The sequence below is a fragment of the Prunus persica genome, chromosome G1 (assembly GCF_000346465.2).
Source record: "Prunus persica cultivar Lovell chromosome G1, Prunus_persica_NCBIv2, whole genome shotgun sequence".
Classification (NCBI taxonomy): Eukaryota; Viridiplantae; Streptophyta; class Magnoliopsida; order Rosales; family Rosaceae; genus Prunus; species Prunus persica.
In genome coordinates this window covers 29488928-29503240 of record NC_034009.1, presented here as the reverse complement: position 1 = coordinate 29503240, position 14313 = coordinate 29488928, and the positions used below count along the sequence as shown (strand labels likewise).

The 14313-nt window shown below is 39.3% G+C and overlaps 4 protein-coding genes across 4 annotated transcripts; all 4 read right to left on the bottom strand.

The window, feature by feature from the left end:
- On the bottom strand, nt 5251-7079 carry LOC18789479. Its single transcript, XM_007221802.2, has 2 exons — nt 6563-7079; nt 5251-6451 (listed from the first exon to the last, which is right to left on the bottom strand). The coding sequence occupies exons 1-2, from the start codon at nt 7024-7026 to the stop codon at nt 5563-5565; spliced, it is 1353 nt and encodes a 450-aa protein (XP_007221864.2). The 5' UTR covers nt 7027-7079; the 3' UTR covers nt 5251-5562.
- LOC18788438 lies at nt 7420-8999 on the bottom strand. Its single transcript, XM_007222957.2, has 2 exons — nt 8592-8999; nt 7420-8499 (listed from the first exon to the last, which is right to left on the bottom strand). The coding sequence occupies exons 1-2, from the start codon at nt 8969-8971 to the stop codon at nt 7641-7643; spliced, it is 1239 nt and encodes a 412-aa protein (XP_007223019.2). The 5' UTR covers nt 8972-8999; the 3' UTR covers nt 7420-7640.
- Nucleotides 9430-11320, bottom strand: LOC109949228. Its single transcript, XM_020564308.1, has 2 exons — nt 10627-11320; nt 9430-10523 (listed from the first exon to the last, which is right to left on the bottom strand). Exons 1-2 carry the CDS (start codon nt 10938-10940, stop codon nt 9650-9652), a joined length of 1188 nt encoding a protein of 395 aa, XP_020419897.1. The 5' UTR covers nt 10941-11320; the 3' UTR covers nt 9430-9649.
- Nucleotides 12288-14313, bottom strand: LOC18793861. The gene has a single exon (XM_007221850.2). The coding sequence runs from the start codon at nt 13833-13835 to the stop codon at nt 12579-12581; it is 1257 nt and encodes a 418-aa protein (XP_007221912.1). The 5' UTR covers nt 13836-14313; the 3' UTR covers nt 12288-12578.

Sequence of the window (14313 nt, the reverse complement as noted above, 5' to 3'; positions counted from 1 at the left end):
CTTTAATAGTTTGATTAATCGGTTAACCTGGTCCTACTCATTTCATCTTTTGGTGTTCCCTCCTTAATGAACATGAAGCGACAATACCACTTCCCCACAACTACGGGGTTCGAGCTTGTACGCGATAATGGGAAGTCAAAATCTGGAAAGCAGGCGCGTAGTGCAGTGTCAAGACCTGGTGCTTCACCTAAATCGAAGTCACGAGGTGTTGAGGTATATATTTCCCACCTTTTTCTTCCAAAGGCTCCTTGCAGCACTAGTGCTCCAAAAAGATCATGAAAGACCAACAAATTCTGCATTAACAAGGAACCAGAAGTACCCAAAGCGAAAGGGACTTACCGCTCAACATTCACCCTGCCAGAGAAGGCCACAGCACCTCCAAAAATCCACATGATCTCACAGCACCCCAAAAAAGGAAGATTCACCATGACTAACAACTCTACCTCCAAAAAGAAACAAAGCTCTAATACATCCAATAACCACTTCAAACCAAATCCACAAAAGATTAAGGCATCAGATCTACATAGATTCAAAAACCCAGCCAAAGAGGCTGGAGAGCAGACCCCAAGAAAACTGGGGAAAATATCAGAACCTTGCAAAAGCAAAGGAAGCAAAACTCAGCCAAAAAAAATGTGGAAAATAATGGGGAGAATATATATTCTCATTTACAAGATTACACAGGGAACGTTAATATCCACTGGCCAGGTTAAGAACCATTGGCCAGTCTAAGAGCTGTTGGCCAACACACCACAACCTTAACTTTAACCCCTAATTATAGGAAAACTCTAATTACAAGCAACAAGATCAAATTCCCTAAATTAAGGACGTGTAAATCAATCACAGCTAGCAGCCACCAAGCTAACCACAGCTATCAACTACCAATACTTCCAATAAAAACTGGGATGAAAGCTCTCCACAACATGTAGAGGGAATAGGAGCCCGATTTATTAGCCGAAAGAGGAAACTAGAGAGGTGGCCCCTGGAACCAAAGAGGATTAAAGGTTGAAGTTGTGAAGTTTTTATTTCTTTTTTAGTTATTAAAATTTAAAAGTTGTGAAGTTTTTGTATAGGTTTTGACATATGTCCATTAACCTATACAAAAACTTAGATAGTGCTTATATGTCATTTTACAAATCACATCTATACTTCTTTGCAATGAAAATTTACTTTGTTAATTTGATTAATCAGCTGATCTTCAACTTCTTGTTTGTAATTAATCTTGAAAGTTCCAATCAATCTGAAATAATGTAGCAGTAGATGCCAGTAGAATGCGAATGGCAATGACAAAGTTTCCGTTTCTTTCATTCCCATTTGCTCCTAATCTAGTGGGTGTGCTTAAAACATACGTGAGTATTGCTAAGCTTCCATTCATTGACATTCTCTTTGTTGTGAATTGGCTCACCATAGATGCAGAAGAAGAACTGCACACCCACAGCCAGCATGCTTATATTGCAATATATATAGTTTACAAGAAGCAGTAGATTTACCCTAGTTGTTGGATACATAAGGTAAGTGTATAACTTTACAATCAATTACAAGTAATTGCATAATCAAGATCCCTATAATTAGTCACTTTCCTGCGTTAACGCCAGTGGCCTCTTCTAGTTTAGCCTCGTACTTGAGCGAGAAACACCACGTTGTTTCTTGGAGCTCCAAGAAACCAAATTTGAACCCAAATAAATGCAATACCCCCACCAGTGGATTTACGATCATCAGGATCACTAGCATAATCAGCATCAGAAAAGGTCGTCAAGGCCATAGTACTGGGTCGGTAGACGAGGCCATGGGCATAAGTGGACTTTAAATAATGGAGGATCTGTTGGACAGCAATCCAATGAAGAGTGATAGGAGTATGCATAAATTGACAAACTTGGTTAACAACAAAAGCAATATCTGAGCGTGTCAAGTTAAGGTACTGAGGGGCCCTAGCAACACTGCAGTACTAAAAGACATCTGAGAAAGGTTCACCATCCAAAAGGCTAAGATGTCGACCAGAGATAGCAGGTGTAGACACAGGCTTGCAATCAACCATATTAATCTTCTTGAGTAAATCCAAAATACATTTAGACTGAGACAAATGATCATCAGTAGAAGTACGAGTCACCTTCATGCCCAGAAAATAGTGGAGGGGACTTAAGTGTTGGAAAAACAATAATCAGTGACTGTTTAAAATAATTATATATTAACAATATCAACGAAATAGATACAAATTGTAATACAGAATACAGTAAACAACAACAAATAAAAATGACTTGGATTCGAGATAGAGGCTTGCATATTTGATGCAATGTCCTAAAGACAGTAATTTCACCCCTTCTCGGTGCTTGAAGTTCTACAGGTGACTGCCTCCCAGGATTCAACTATTTGTATTCTAAGCCCTAGCACTAGGACTTAGAATCTGGCGAACTTTGTTTGTTTTCCTCTCAGACAACGTGAAATGCTTGTAGAATATTTTTTCAAACAAATGAGGCTTTGTTCGATTTAAATAAACCTCTGAAACCTTATCAGAAGAGTCACAACTGTTAGAAAACAGTTAAATAAAATAATCCGAATTATAAAAAAATTATTAATTCGAAACCAAAAAATTAATTTAAATATGAAAGTGCCTAAATCGTTTTTGAAGCCCAATTGGCTTCCACTTGGCCCACTTCCATTTGCTAAGTGTGAGACTTACACACTTATAAAGACTTCACTTTTTCTACTTTCTATCAATGTGGGACAAATATTCTTGAATTTCATTTAAACTTCCAACACTAAGTCCTTCATAGAGAACAACTTGCCCAAACTAGCAATGAAAAAGGCAATACTAGCATCATTATTGCCAGTAACCAGAATGTCATCAACATAAATCAACAAATAAATTAAAATTGAGGCATCAGTAAATATAAAGAGAGAAGAATAAGCTTTTGAGGCAACAAAACCCAATGTCAGCAAATGAGAAGAAAAACATTGAACCCATGCACGCAGAGCCTGTTTAAGGCCATACAAAGCATTTGTTAAGGCGGCAAACATAATCAGGTTTCTGAGGATCAATAAAACTAGAAGGTTGACGCATACACCTCCTATGTCAAAGAACTATGCAGAAAATCATTTTGAACATTCAGCTGACGAATAGACTAGTGAAAATGAGCAGCCAAAGCAATAACAAGACAGATGGTAGAGTGAATGACCACATAACTGAATGTCTCACCATAATCAATACCTTCCTATTGGTGAAATCCATTAGCAACAAGGCAAGCCTTATAGCGCTTGATAGTACCATCTGACCGTCGTTTGATGCGGAAGAACATTCATCTGAGAGTGATATGGGACCAAGATCCAAGTCCCAGTGCGTTGCAAGGCAATACACTCCTCAGTCATGGCTTGACGCCACTCAGGAAACTTATGTGCCTGACTGTAATAAGAAGTCTCAACAGACAAGTTATTAACATAAAAAATAAGTGCATACTTGGGATTGGGTTTCTGGATGCCATCCATGGCCCGAGTTACCTTACCTGGAGGAAGGGCACTTACCAAAGTTGGAGGAGAAGAAGTACCTGGTGGCACATTAGAGGAAGAGGCGGAATCCATAGCCGGATAGGAAGGAGAACTAGGCAGGGTGGTAGAAGGAGAGAGAAAGGTACAAATAGCAAGGGTAGGATTACGAGTATATGTGAGTATCGAGGCAGGAGAGATGGAAGGAAAAGGGGACAGCAAATCAGTAGGTGGGGGCTGGAAGGGGAAGGTGGCTGAGGTGGGGTAGGGGGAGATGATAGGCGTGCTGGTTCTGGATCAAGAGGATCGGAAGGAGCCGTGTCAGGTGAACTAGGAGAGGGTCAAGCGAGTTAAGAGACGGAGTAGGCAAGGAGAGGGGTATCATCAATATAAAGGGGAATCGAGGACATGGAGACCGGGATTCCTTTGCCAAAGTAAGATCATCTTTAAAGGGGAAGGATAGTTCATCAAACATAACATCCTAGATAAAAACATACGACCAGTGGACAAATATAAACATTGATAACCACATTGATTCAAAGCATAACCAAGGAAAACACACTTAGTGGACCTAAGTTTAAGTTTATTTTAATTGTATGGTCGAATATAAGGAAAACGAACACAACTAAACATTTTAAATATAATCAGGTTCACGATGAAATAAACGCTGATAAGGAGAAACCAAGCCCAAAATGTGAGAAGGTAATCTATTAATAAAATAGACAGCAGTGTGAAAAGCCTCAGCGCAATAGGAAAGAAGCATGAAAGCATTGGCTAACATAGTGAGCCCAATTTCAACAATGTGTCTATGTTTTCGTTCAACAAGTCTATTTTGTTCAGGATGATACGGGCACAAAAAACGATGAAAATGCCATGTTAAGACAAAAAAGTCTAAAATCGCTTAGTAGGGAATATATTCTCAACAAGTCTTAAAATGAACAAAAATAGAAAAGACATCAGATTTCAATTTAAGAGGAAAAATCCAAGTATAACATGAAAAATTATCCACAAAAATCACAAAATAACGAAAACCATAAATAGATCAAAGTGGAGACATCCAAACATCAGAGTGTCCAACGTCCGCCAGAAATCTCTGAAGAAGACAATTCAAATGGAAATTTATGACTCTTTCCTAAAAGAAACGAATGAAACAACGAAGAACTAACTTTGCCACTGAGTGTCAAGCAGCATCTGTATGGAAAGGTGAATTAAGTCTTCAAGTTTGATGTTTGTTTGTGGATAATTTTTTAGTGTTAAGGTTACACTAATTGCGAAGAACTAAAAATTATTGAAGATATTATAATGAGCCCCCTTGTACATCACATCTATACTCTTTAGGCCATCCCCTTTGGGCTCTAAAAATAACAACTCTTCGAAAACAATATTTCCCAATGGTGTAAATTTGAGGCTTTAAATTGTTGAAGCCAAATCTGTTTACCCGGTTGCAGCCCTTAAAACTCGGTGAGGACCACATCTGGAAAAAGCTGCCAGCCCAACAATTTTTTGGCTCACTTGCCTTGCGACTCGACAGAGTCATAGTTGCTGACCAGGTTTCATATTTTTTCAATCACTTGGCCAATTGCAGCAAGCCTGGCTCTTTCTTTTCTTTTCTTTTTTTTGTAAAGTTGACTTAGGCTACAACCCTCGAGTTCTAAACGGGCAGGTTTTTTTTTTTTTTAAACCATGTTTTCAAATCTTGTCCAATTTTTTTTATTTTTTTAGTTGAAATATTCACAAAAATAAAACTAACATAAATAAGTTAACAAGAAACAAAAATAGCACCTAAATTAAATTACATCATAAATATATATATATATAATATAGATCCTCTCACCGTATGAGAGATGCCTTTAGAGCTCCAAAAATTCCATCGGAATTCTAAATGAGGCTCTATCAATCTTTTTTAGAGCCCCAACCATCGGGAGTGCCCTTAAAATGAAAATTTACTTTGCTAATCTGATTAAACAGCTGATCTTCAACTTCTTGTGGGCAACTTCTTGAAAGTTCCAATCAAATTAAAATGTGAAGGTAGATGCCAGTGGAATGAGAACGCGAATGAGAATGGCAACGACAAAGTTTAAGTTTCTGTCATTCCCATTTGCTCCTAATCTGGTGTGTGTGCTTGAAATCATATGCGAGTAGTGCTAAGCTTCCATTCATTGACATTCTCTTCAAGACAAACCTCTCTACCAACACATAACAACCAAATCTCTTCCACCTGCCTCCTGTCCCCCCAAACTCTTCTACTCTCTCCACTTTCACTCGTCTTTCATTCCCACCAACCCATCCAACTCTTTCTTGTTCCCATTTCATTCTCTCTACAATTTTCATGCTCAATCCCACACTTGTTTCTCGTCCCACACCATCAAAACTCTTAAACAACATGAACCCTTCACCACTCACATTTCTTTCATCCCAAATAGCTTCACTTCCACCAACAAAAACCACCTCTCTTTGAACAAAGGCATCCACAAACACAGCACCTTTATTTTTTACCTCAATATTTTCATTAATGCTATCGAAAATCTTTTCCCATCTTTGCTCAAGACTAATCTCATAGAACATGCATTTTTTCATTTGGTCCTTCAGCTTCACCCCTCCTTCCTTGATAAACATGAAAGGACAATACCACTTACCAACAAACACAGCTTCAGAGCAGTCATGTGATAATGGAAAATCGAACCCCGGAAGGCTTGCACGTAGTGAAGAGTTGAGTCCTGAGGCTTCACCCAATCGGTAATGACGGGGTGTGTGCATGGTCACAGTCCACCCCTTTCTTCTCAAGAAGGAAGGAGGAAACCCATCTGGATCAACAGACTTGGCAACAAAGCAACCCCTGTCACGCTCCCTAGGAACGATCTCAACTTGCTGATTTACGTCTGATGGTTCCAGTGGTTTTGGTTTAGCATCTGGAACATTGGTACAGCCGCAACAGACAATCTCCATGTCCTCTTCCCTTGAGTTTGTGCACGCTTCCCTGCAAATTAAACTCAACACAGCTATTAAACTGTACAGAGAACATTTCAGTGTGACAGTAACACCACCGCGTGAAAATTAATCATATAAATATTTATAAATTTATGCTTACCCTTTATGCTTCCCTGTCCGAAGTATCACATGGTATCTATTGGAAGATAAGGGCTGACTAAGCACTGGGATGAATGTAACTTCGTCATCATCTGAGCCATATCCAACTGTTAGATCCTTGTTCTGAGGGAAAGGCAGGTCTTTAACCTGATCATCAGCGCATCCGCAACATGTTATCTCCACAGATTCGTCGTCATGGAGAACAAGATAACCAGAATTTGGCCCTTCCGGTGGTGGCAACGACAGTGACTGAGGAGACCTTCTATACAGAGACAGAGGCTTTGTCACATACATTTTTCTGGGGGGTTGCTTTTTTCTTCTCAACACAAAAAGGAAAGAAAATCTTATGCTTTGTAAGTTTTCTTGGAGGGTCGATCCCCTCCCAGAAAAGAAGTGAACACAGATAACGTGTTGAATGCTATTAATAATTGGGATTTTTGTAGAGACGTAACTTGAACACGTCATATAAGATTAAAATACCATTCAACAAATTGCACCACTTGGTCTGCAATTCTTGACAAGATTTGCCAGCTTGCGGTTGTAGATTGGCCAAGGCTCTTGTGGGTTCTCTACAATGATAAATATTTATACTTTGATATAATCAGTTAACCTTAACTTGTGGTGGACAACTAATCTTGAAAAGTCCAACGAAGCTAATGAACGCATCCAAAAAAACTTTTAATTATAATTTAGAAAATTGTTCTGTGCAGATAATATTAACCCAACGGCCAGAATTTGTAGAACCTACCAGGAAGGTTCACTCATTTCTCAATCACCATATAAGCTGGAAAGGTCTTTTTTTTAAACTTAATGTCTGTGTCTGAGATTGAATTGAAACATCATAGGGATATAGATTTAAATTTATTTTAATAGTTTGATTAATCAGTTAACCTTCAACTTCTTGTGGACGGCTAATCTTGAAAATTTCAACCAAGCTAATGAAATACATCCAAAAATAAAATAATTAAAGAATATTACTGCATTGGATCAAATAACTAATCTCCAAGGATCAATGGGGACTAATCAAAACAGGGCAAAATGGATTTTGCCATCCCCAAACCAAAAGAAGAGCAAAAATCTCACTCCCATTTGCTCCTGATATGATGAGTGTGTCTAAAACCATGAGTTAGGACCACGCTTCCATCCATTCTTTTCAATACAAACCTCTCAACCAAAACATAGCAACTAAATCTCCTCCACCCTCCCATTCCCCCAAACTCCTCTACTTTATTCACTCTCACTTGCCTCTCATTCCCCACAAACCACCCAAACCTTTGCTGCTCCCACTTCATCCTCTCCACAATTGCTAAGCTCAACCCGACACCGCTCTCTCCTCCCACATTGTTAAAACCCTTATACCACATAAGCCCATTAGCCACATCCCTCTCTTCATGCACAGCTTCCACATTCCCAGCAACAGCAACATACTCACTTTGCACAGAAACATCAACAACCACAGCGTTGCCTTCCTTATTACTACTGTCACATGCAAATATTTGTTCCCATCTTTGCTCAAGTGTCATCTCATAATACCTGGTCCTACTCATTTGATCTTTTGGTGTACCCTCCTTAATGAACATGAAGGGACAATACCACTTCCCCACAACCACGGGGTTCGAGCTTGTAAGCGATAATGGGAAGTCAAAATCTGGAAGGCGGACACGTAGTGCAGTGTCAAGACCTCGTGCTTCACCTAAATCGAAGTCACGAGGAGTTGAGGTATATATTTCCCACCCTTTTCTTCCAAGAAACTTCGGAGTGTACCCATCTGAAGCTATGGCTTTGGCAACAAAGCCACGATTGAATCTTCCTTTGAGCTGGATCTCAAATTGCTGGTATATGTTATTGGGATTGAAAGGCTGTGAGGGTACGTCCTTTACAAAAGTGCAGAAGCAGCAGGTTCCCAAGTCCTCCTCTGTTGAGCAGGTGTATGCTTGCCTGCAAGTGTCAATAAGTTCATTCAAATTTATTTTTTTCCATGGATTGGTTACAATACTAGAATTAAGTTCAATTTGAGATAGCATGCATACCCTTTAAGCCTTCCACGCGACTGTATAGCATAGTACCGATTCGAAGCCAATGGCTGGTTAAGAACTGGAATGAAGGCAGTGTAGAAATGAGAAACATGTCGGTTTTCTCCCACTCCTGTGGAATAGCGAAGCTTTAGATTCTTGTTCTGAGGGAAAGGCAGGTCATGGAGCTCGTGGCCTTTACACAAACCAAAGCAAACTGTTGGCTCCGCTTCTTCATCCTGGATAACCAAAATACCTGAGTTTGGACCCTCTGGGGGTGGCAAGGTGACCATGGAAGGGTCCCTTAGATACATAGAAAGAGGCCTTGTCACGTACATTTTCTCTCTAAATTTCTTGATCAACTTTTTGCTTCTTGTACTTTTGGTCCCAGGGATCATATAAATCCTGATTTATTTATAATATGAAAGGTTTTCAAGTTTGCGTATACAATTTGCACAAGTTATGGGTAATTTATTCATTTTATTCATATTACAAATCAACTTTTTGACTATTATTAAGAGCGTGTCTAATGGAACTTATTTGACAAGGAAGGTGGACTTATTCGTTCACCTTTTGACATGGAACCTGCGAAGAAATTACCCTCGTCTTGAACTTTCTTCCTGCTTCTTTCGTTAAGATGAGGATGCCAACAGTTTGATGCCAAGTGGAAGACCAATGATTGGCTGTGAATCAAAAAGATCTGAACTTTGAAGCAGTCCAAAAGTAAGGAATTCTTGATATTTTCTTTCAATTCTGAGTCATCCTTATCATTAGAAAAACTTGAGCCGTATGAAGAAGATATGTTTGAACTCGAATTTGGCTTTGAACTGAGAATCAGTCCAAAAATCCAGTGGAATGGTCAAACTCAGAAGCCTTAATTTATAAGAATTGTTAGGAACAAAACAGGGGACATTGTAAACACATTGATCAAAATGATGTGAACATTCCTGTGATTTAAAAGTCTTAGTTTACACTTCCATAAATCAAATAGTTTCTCAGAAGGCATATACAAAAATGTATAGAAAACAAAAAACCCAATTTGAAGTTTTTGGTATGCATACAACTGCATATTTTTTTCATTCCCATTTGCTCCTAATCTGATGAGTGTGCTTGAAATCATGGGTAAATACCAAGCTTCCATCCATTCTTTTCAAAGCAAACCTCTCAGTCAATACAAAACAACCAAACTTGTTCCACTCACCCTTCCCCTCATATTCCTCTACCCTCTGCACTCTCACTAGACCTTCATCATCCCCACCAACCCACCCAACCCTTCCTTGCTCCCACTTCATTCTCTCAACAATTGCTAAGCTCACCCCAACCCTTGTCTCTTCTCCAACATTGTTCAAACTCCTAAACTCCATCACCCCATCACCCACACTTCTCTCATCACACACAGCTTCCCTCCCTGCAACCATAACCACTTCACTTTGCACAACAGCATCCACAGCCACAGCATTGCTTTGATCATGGTGGTTACTATGATGATCCCTTGCAAATATTTGTTCCCACTTCTGCTCAAGTGTCATCTCATAATACATTGCCCTGGTTCTTTCATCTCTCAAAGATTTTGGTGTCCCTTCCTTAACAAACATGAAGGGACAATACCACTTCCCTACAACCACAGGCTTTAGTGGGAAATTGAAATCTGGAAGACGGGCACGGAGGGCGGTGTCTAGTCCTGGTGCATCACCAAGTTCGAATTCATTCAACGTTGAGCTTTTGAGTTTCCACCCTTTCCTCCACAATGCCTCTGGAGGAAACCCATCTTGAGCCATTGATTTGGCTACAAAACCACCTGACACATTAATGATTCTTGTTTGAAGATGAATCTCATATTGCTGATGTAAGTTCCGGGGATCAAAATGCTGCGGTAGTACATCGTTACGACCTGCAAAACAGCACGTGTCCATTTCCAAATCCTCCTCTTTTGAGCTTGTGTAGCCTTCCCTGCAAAACAAACAAACCAAGAAACACAGTTATAAGTATAAACCCCAATATTAAATTTTAAACATCGATGTGATATTGGATTGTTTTATGTGTGCTTGCTTACCCTCTATCCTTCCCATATGGATATATTGCATAGTAGCGGTTGGAAGACAAAGGCTGATTAAGAACTGGGATGAAGAAAACTTTGTGGAAACGCATATTTCTGTTGGGATAAAACCCTGTTGCATAGTAAAGCTCCAGGTTCTTGTTCTGAGGGAGAGGCAGGTCTTTGATCATCTCGCTGTTGAATAACCCAAAACAGCATGTAGCTTCTTCATCTTGGACGACAAGAATACCAGAGTTTGGACCCTCCGGTGGAGGCAATGAGAGATCAGCAGGGGAGTTTTTGAACATGGAAAGAGGCCTTGTCACATACATTCTGATTCTGCCGCAGACTCTTCGTCTCTTTGCTTTTTTCTTCTTAGCACAAAAAGGAAAGAAATTCTTATGCTTTGTAAGTGATTGTCAATGGTGACTATTATTTGACGTGTTGAATGTCATTAATAATTAGGTGAACAAATTCCACCACTTGGTCTGCAATTCTTGATAAGATTTGCCAGCATGTGGTTGTAGATTGGCCAAGGGCTCTCGTGGTGGGTTGGTGACTTGGACATGATGTTGAAATGTTTGACGCTTTAATTGTCACTTTCCAAACTTTTATTACTTCATTTAAGTATCAAACAAGCTAGTTGGCTGGCTAGCTGGAATCCAGGGGAGAGAATAAAGCCAAAATTTGCTGAATATGTCTGTGACAGAAGAACAATAGACATTGTTTGGGCCTGAAATAAATCGAGCTTGACCATTAAGGCCTTCAATAAAAATTCAAGGTCTACAAGACTTCATTGCTGTTGCTTCCAAGGCCAAAAAGAAAAGAAAAAGGGATCTTCTTATGCGCTCTGGTCCAACATTCAACTTGGTCTGAGGATCAGTCCCTTGTTCACAAGTCCATAACTCAATGAAGTAAAATTAGGGTGTTGTGACAAAGAAGCAGAACCCTAGAGCTTAGGGTTAGTTTGTCATTGATGTGCTGTGAAAATAATCATTGTTAGATTTGCTGTGAGAGAAAGCAGTTTGGAGTTTGGTAAACTTTTTGTTAAAAGTGTTGTTGGTACTAATTCCCACATAATCAGAAAATGATTGCCGCATAATCATTAAACCCAGCGCCTCTTTGAAACTGATTCCTGCATAATCAGAAAATGAAAGCACCTCATTAGCTGCTTTCCCTTATAGTTTTCTCTCACAACAATTTTTAACAATAAGTGATTTTCTCATAATTTCCCAAACGGACTGTGCTTCTCAAATTTTTTAAAAAATTACTTATCACCCCAAATAAATAATGTCAAATTGGCACTAAAACGCTTTTACATCGGAGGTCATGTATTCAAATACCCTCTCGAAGAAAAAAATAATTGCCGTAAATGAAAAAGGTCAAAAACCAAACTTCATCTGTTTATATATATTCTCTTGGGATGGTATACTATCCTTTATTGATATTGGAGAAAAAGAAAAAGGGAACATATTCTTTTTGGGCTTTCTCTGAAATTTCAAAGTATAGAAGATCTCAACACAAATGCATGCTAACACCTACTTGGTCTACAAGCCTTTCAAACAATAGGGATGTGATTTTTGTCTTTTTGGCCCCTTTCAGACGAGCAAATGCATTTCAAACAATCCTCTGTTTAAATCAGTGACATTTAGAAGAATCCAACAAAAGCGACTCAACACTGTCTGATAACATTATTTTCTGAGAAAAAGTATTATACATACTGTCTGCTCACAACATTTTCCTTGTTAAGCTTTAGTGTATGCTAAATTTTATAAAAGACCAGACCATAACTTTATTTTTCTTATGTTATGCAAAGATCCCAGTTAGTATGAGCTACCTCCTTTAACATTTACTAACAACATCAACATAAATACAAGGATTAAAAAAAACTGATAAAAACACAGACAACAATTTGTAAGCTACAGAAAAACACAGTTATTTGTCATTTGCGGTCCATGAACATTTTTATCTCAGGTTTTGAACATTAAATCTTCATCTTTCTTCCTAGTACTTCCCCAGCTTGGATGATGCCTGAAAATCCATTTCCAACCCTTCGAACTTTTCCTCCCCCTCTTGATCCCTCTGTCATTGACTGTTATTCTACAAGAACCTCCATGGCTGAAAATACCATCTCCAATTAGACCTCCAAATGGACCTCCACATTCATTTGCCACAAAGTCACTGCCTCTCATGCTTCCAAATACAGAATCTGTATCTGTGATATTTCCCATCTTCATTGCAGAGAATTCTGGCTTGGACTCTGCTGAATAATCAAGCTTCAAGTCAATAAACCCTGATTCATCCATGCCACTAAAATCACTCTCCTTGAGTGAGAAAACTCTTCTTGTTGCCCCACTGAAACCCTTATCAGCAGCCTCCATAAGGCCATTTTTCTTGGCACCCTTAAAATCAGTACCCAATTCAGAAGCCAAAACCTCATCTTTCTTTTCACCATCAAAACCACTTTTTCTTGGCTCTGCTTCACTGAACCCACTCTTTCTTCCTTCACTGAATCCGCTCTTTCTTCCTTCACTGAATCCGCTCTTTCTTCCTTCACTGAACCCACTTTTTCTTCCAGAATCTAAAACCATACCAGCAGTAGTGACACTGGAACTTCTTGCAGCTGAAATTGAGCTCCTGGCCCCAGAAACCATTAAATGTTCTCCACCATCCTCTGATCCAAAAAAGCCACCGCCCCTGAAACTGCAGAGAGACCTGGACCTTGACACGCCCATATGATCAACGAGCCACATCTCGCTTTTCTCATCAAACCCAACAACACTTTGGTTCCCACAATCTTTGTCTGATCTTTTCTTCCTAAACAACCGCCCAAATCTCCAAAACCCACTTCTTTTAATCTCAACGCAGCTACTGCTGCTTCTCCTGAGCACCACAACATCCTCTTTCTCTTGGGTCTTGTTGGCCTTGGAATTTGATTGTAAAGCCTCATGCTTTTCATTCTCAATCAGAAATGAGACTCTGCCAACGCTGCCTACCTCCACAGTGCATGAGTTTCGGTTTGATGAGATCTCAGAGCAAGAGCAGGAAGAGAGACGCTGCTCGCCACAATCTGAGCAGACGAGCTTGACCAAACGTTCTTTAAGACAGTAAGCGCATATCCCAACTGATGATGAATTGGGGTGTTTTCTACATGGCATTTCAGATGAAGAAAAGTACTCCATGTCAATGTTGTTATGTGCTTCCACAGCTTTGCCTCTGTCTTTCATGGCTCCCCTGCCGCTTCAATCTTGAAGATAAAGTTTCAAATGAAAAGTGTATGTCAAATAAAACAAAAGATTTTGATTTTGATGAGATTTAGAAGAAGATCAATGAAAGGCAGAAAGCAATGTGCGCTTGAATTTGAAAGAATGGTAATTGAATTGATAACATGAAAGAGTGGTAGAAGAGATTTTTTTTGGGGATTTTCAAGAATCAGAGTGGTATGGAGAATGCTATGAGATTTCAGAGTGATTGAATTTGAATTGAAGTGAAATGAATTGATAGATGAAGGAGGCGTCAACTTTACGTTTGCTTTTTCAGCAAACAGTGGTAAGAAGAAAAGGAGTGATGCAAGAAAGCACTAAACCCCTGCAGGCATTATTGTGTAGGGAAGTGAATGTTACAGCGAACTTGAGTAAAATCAGTGAACTGAGAGCCCCTTCATAAATTTCTACCACTACTGCGTGCATTTGTACCATCAATGCT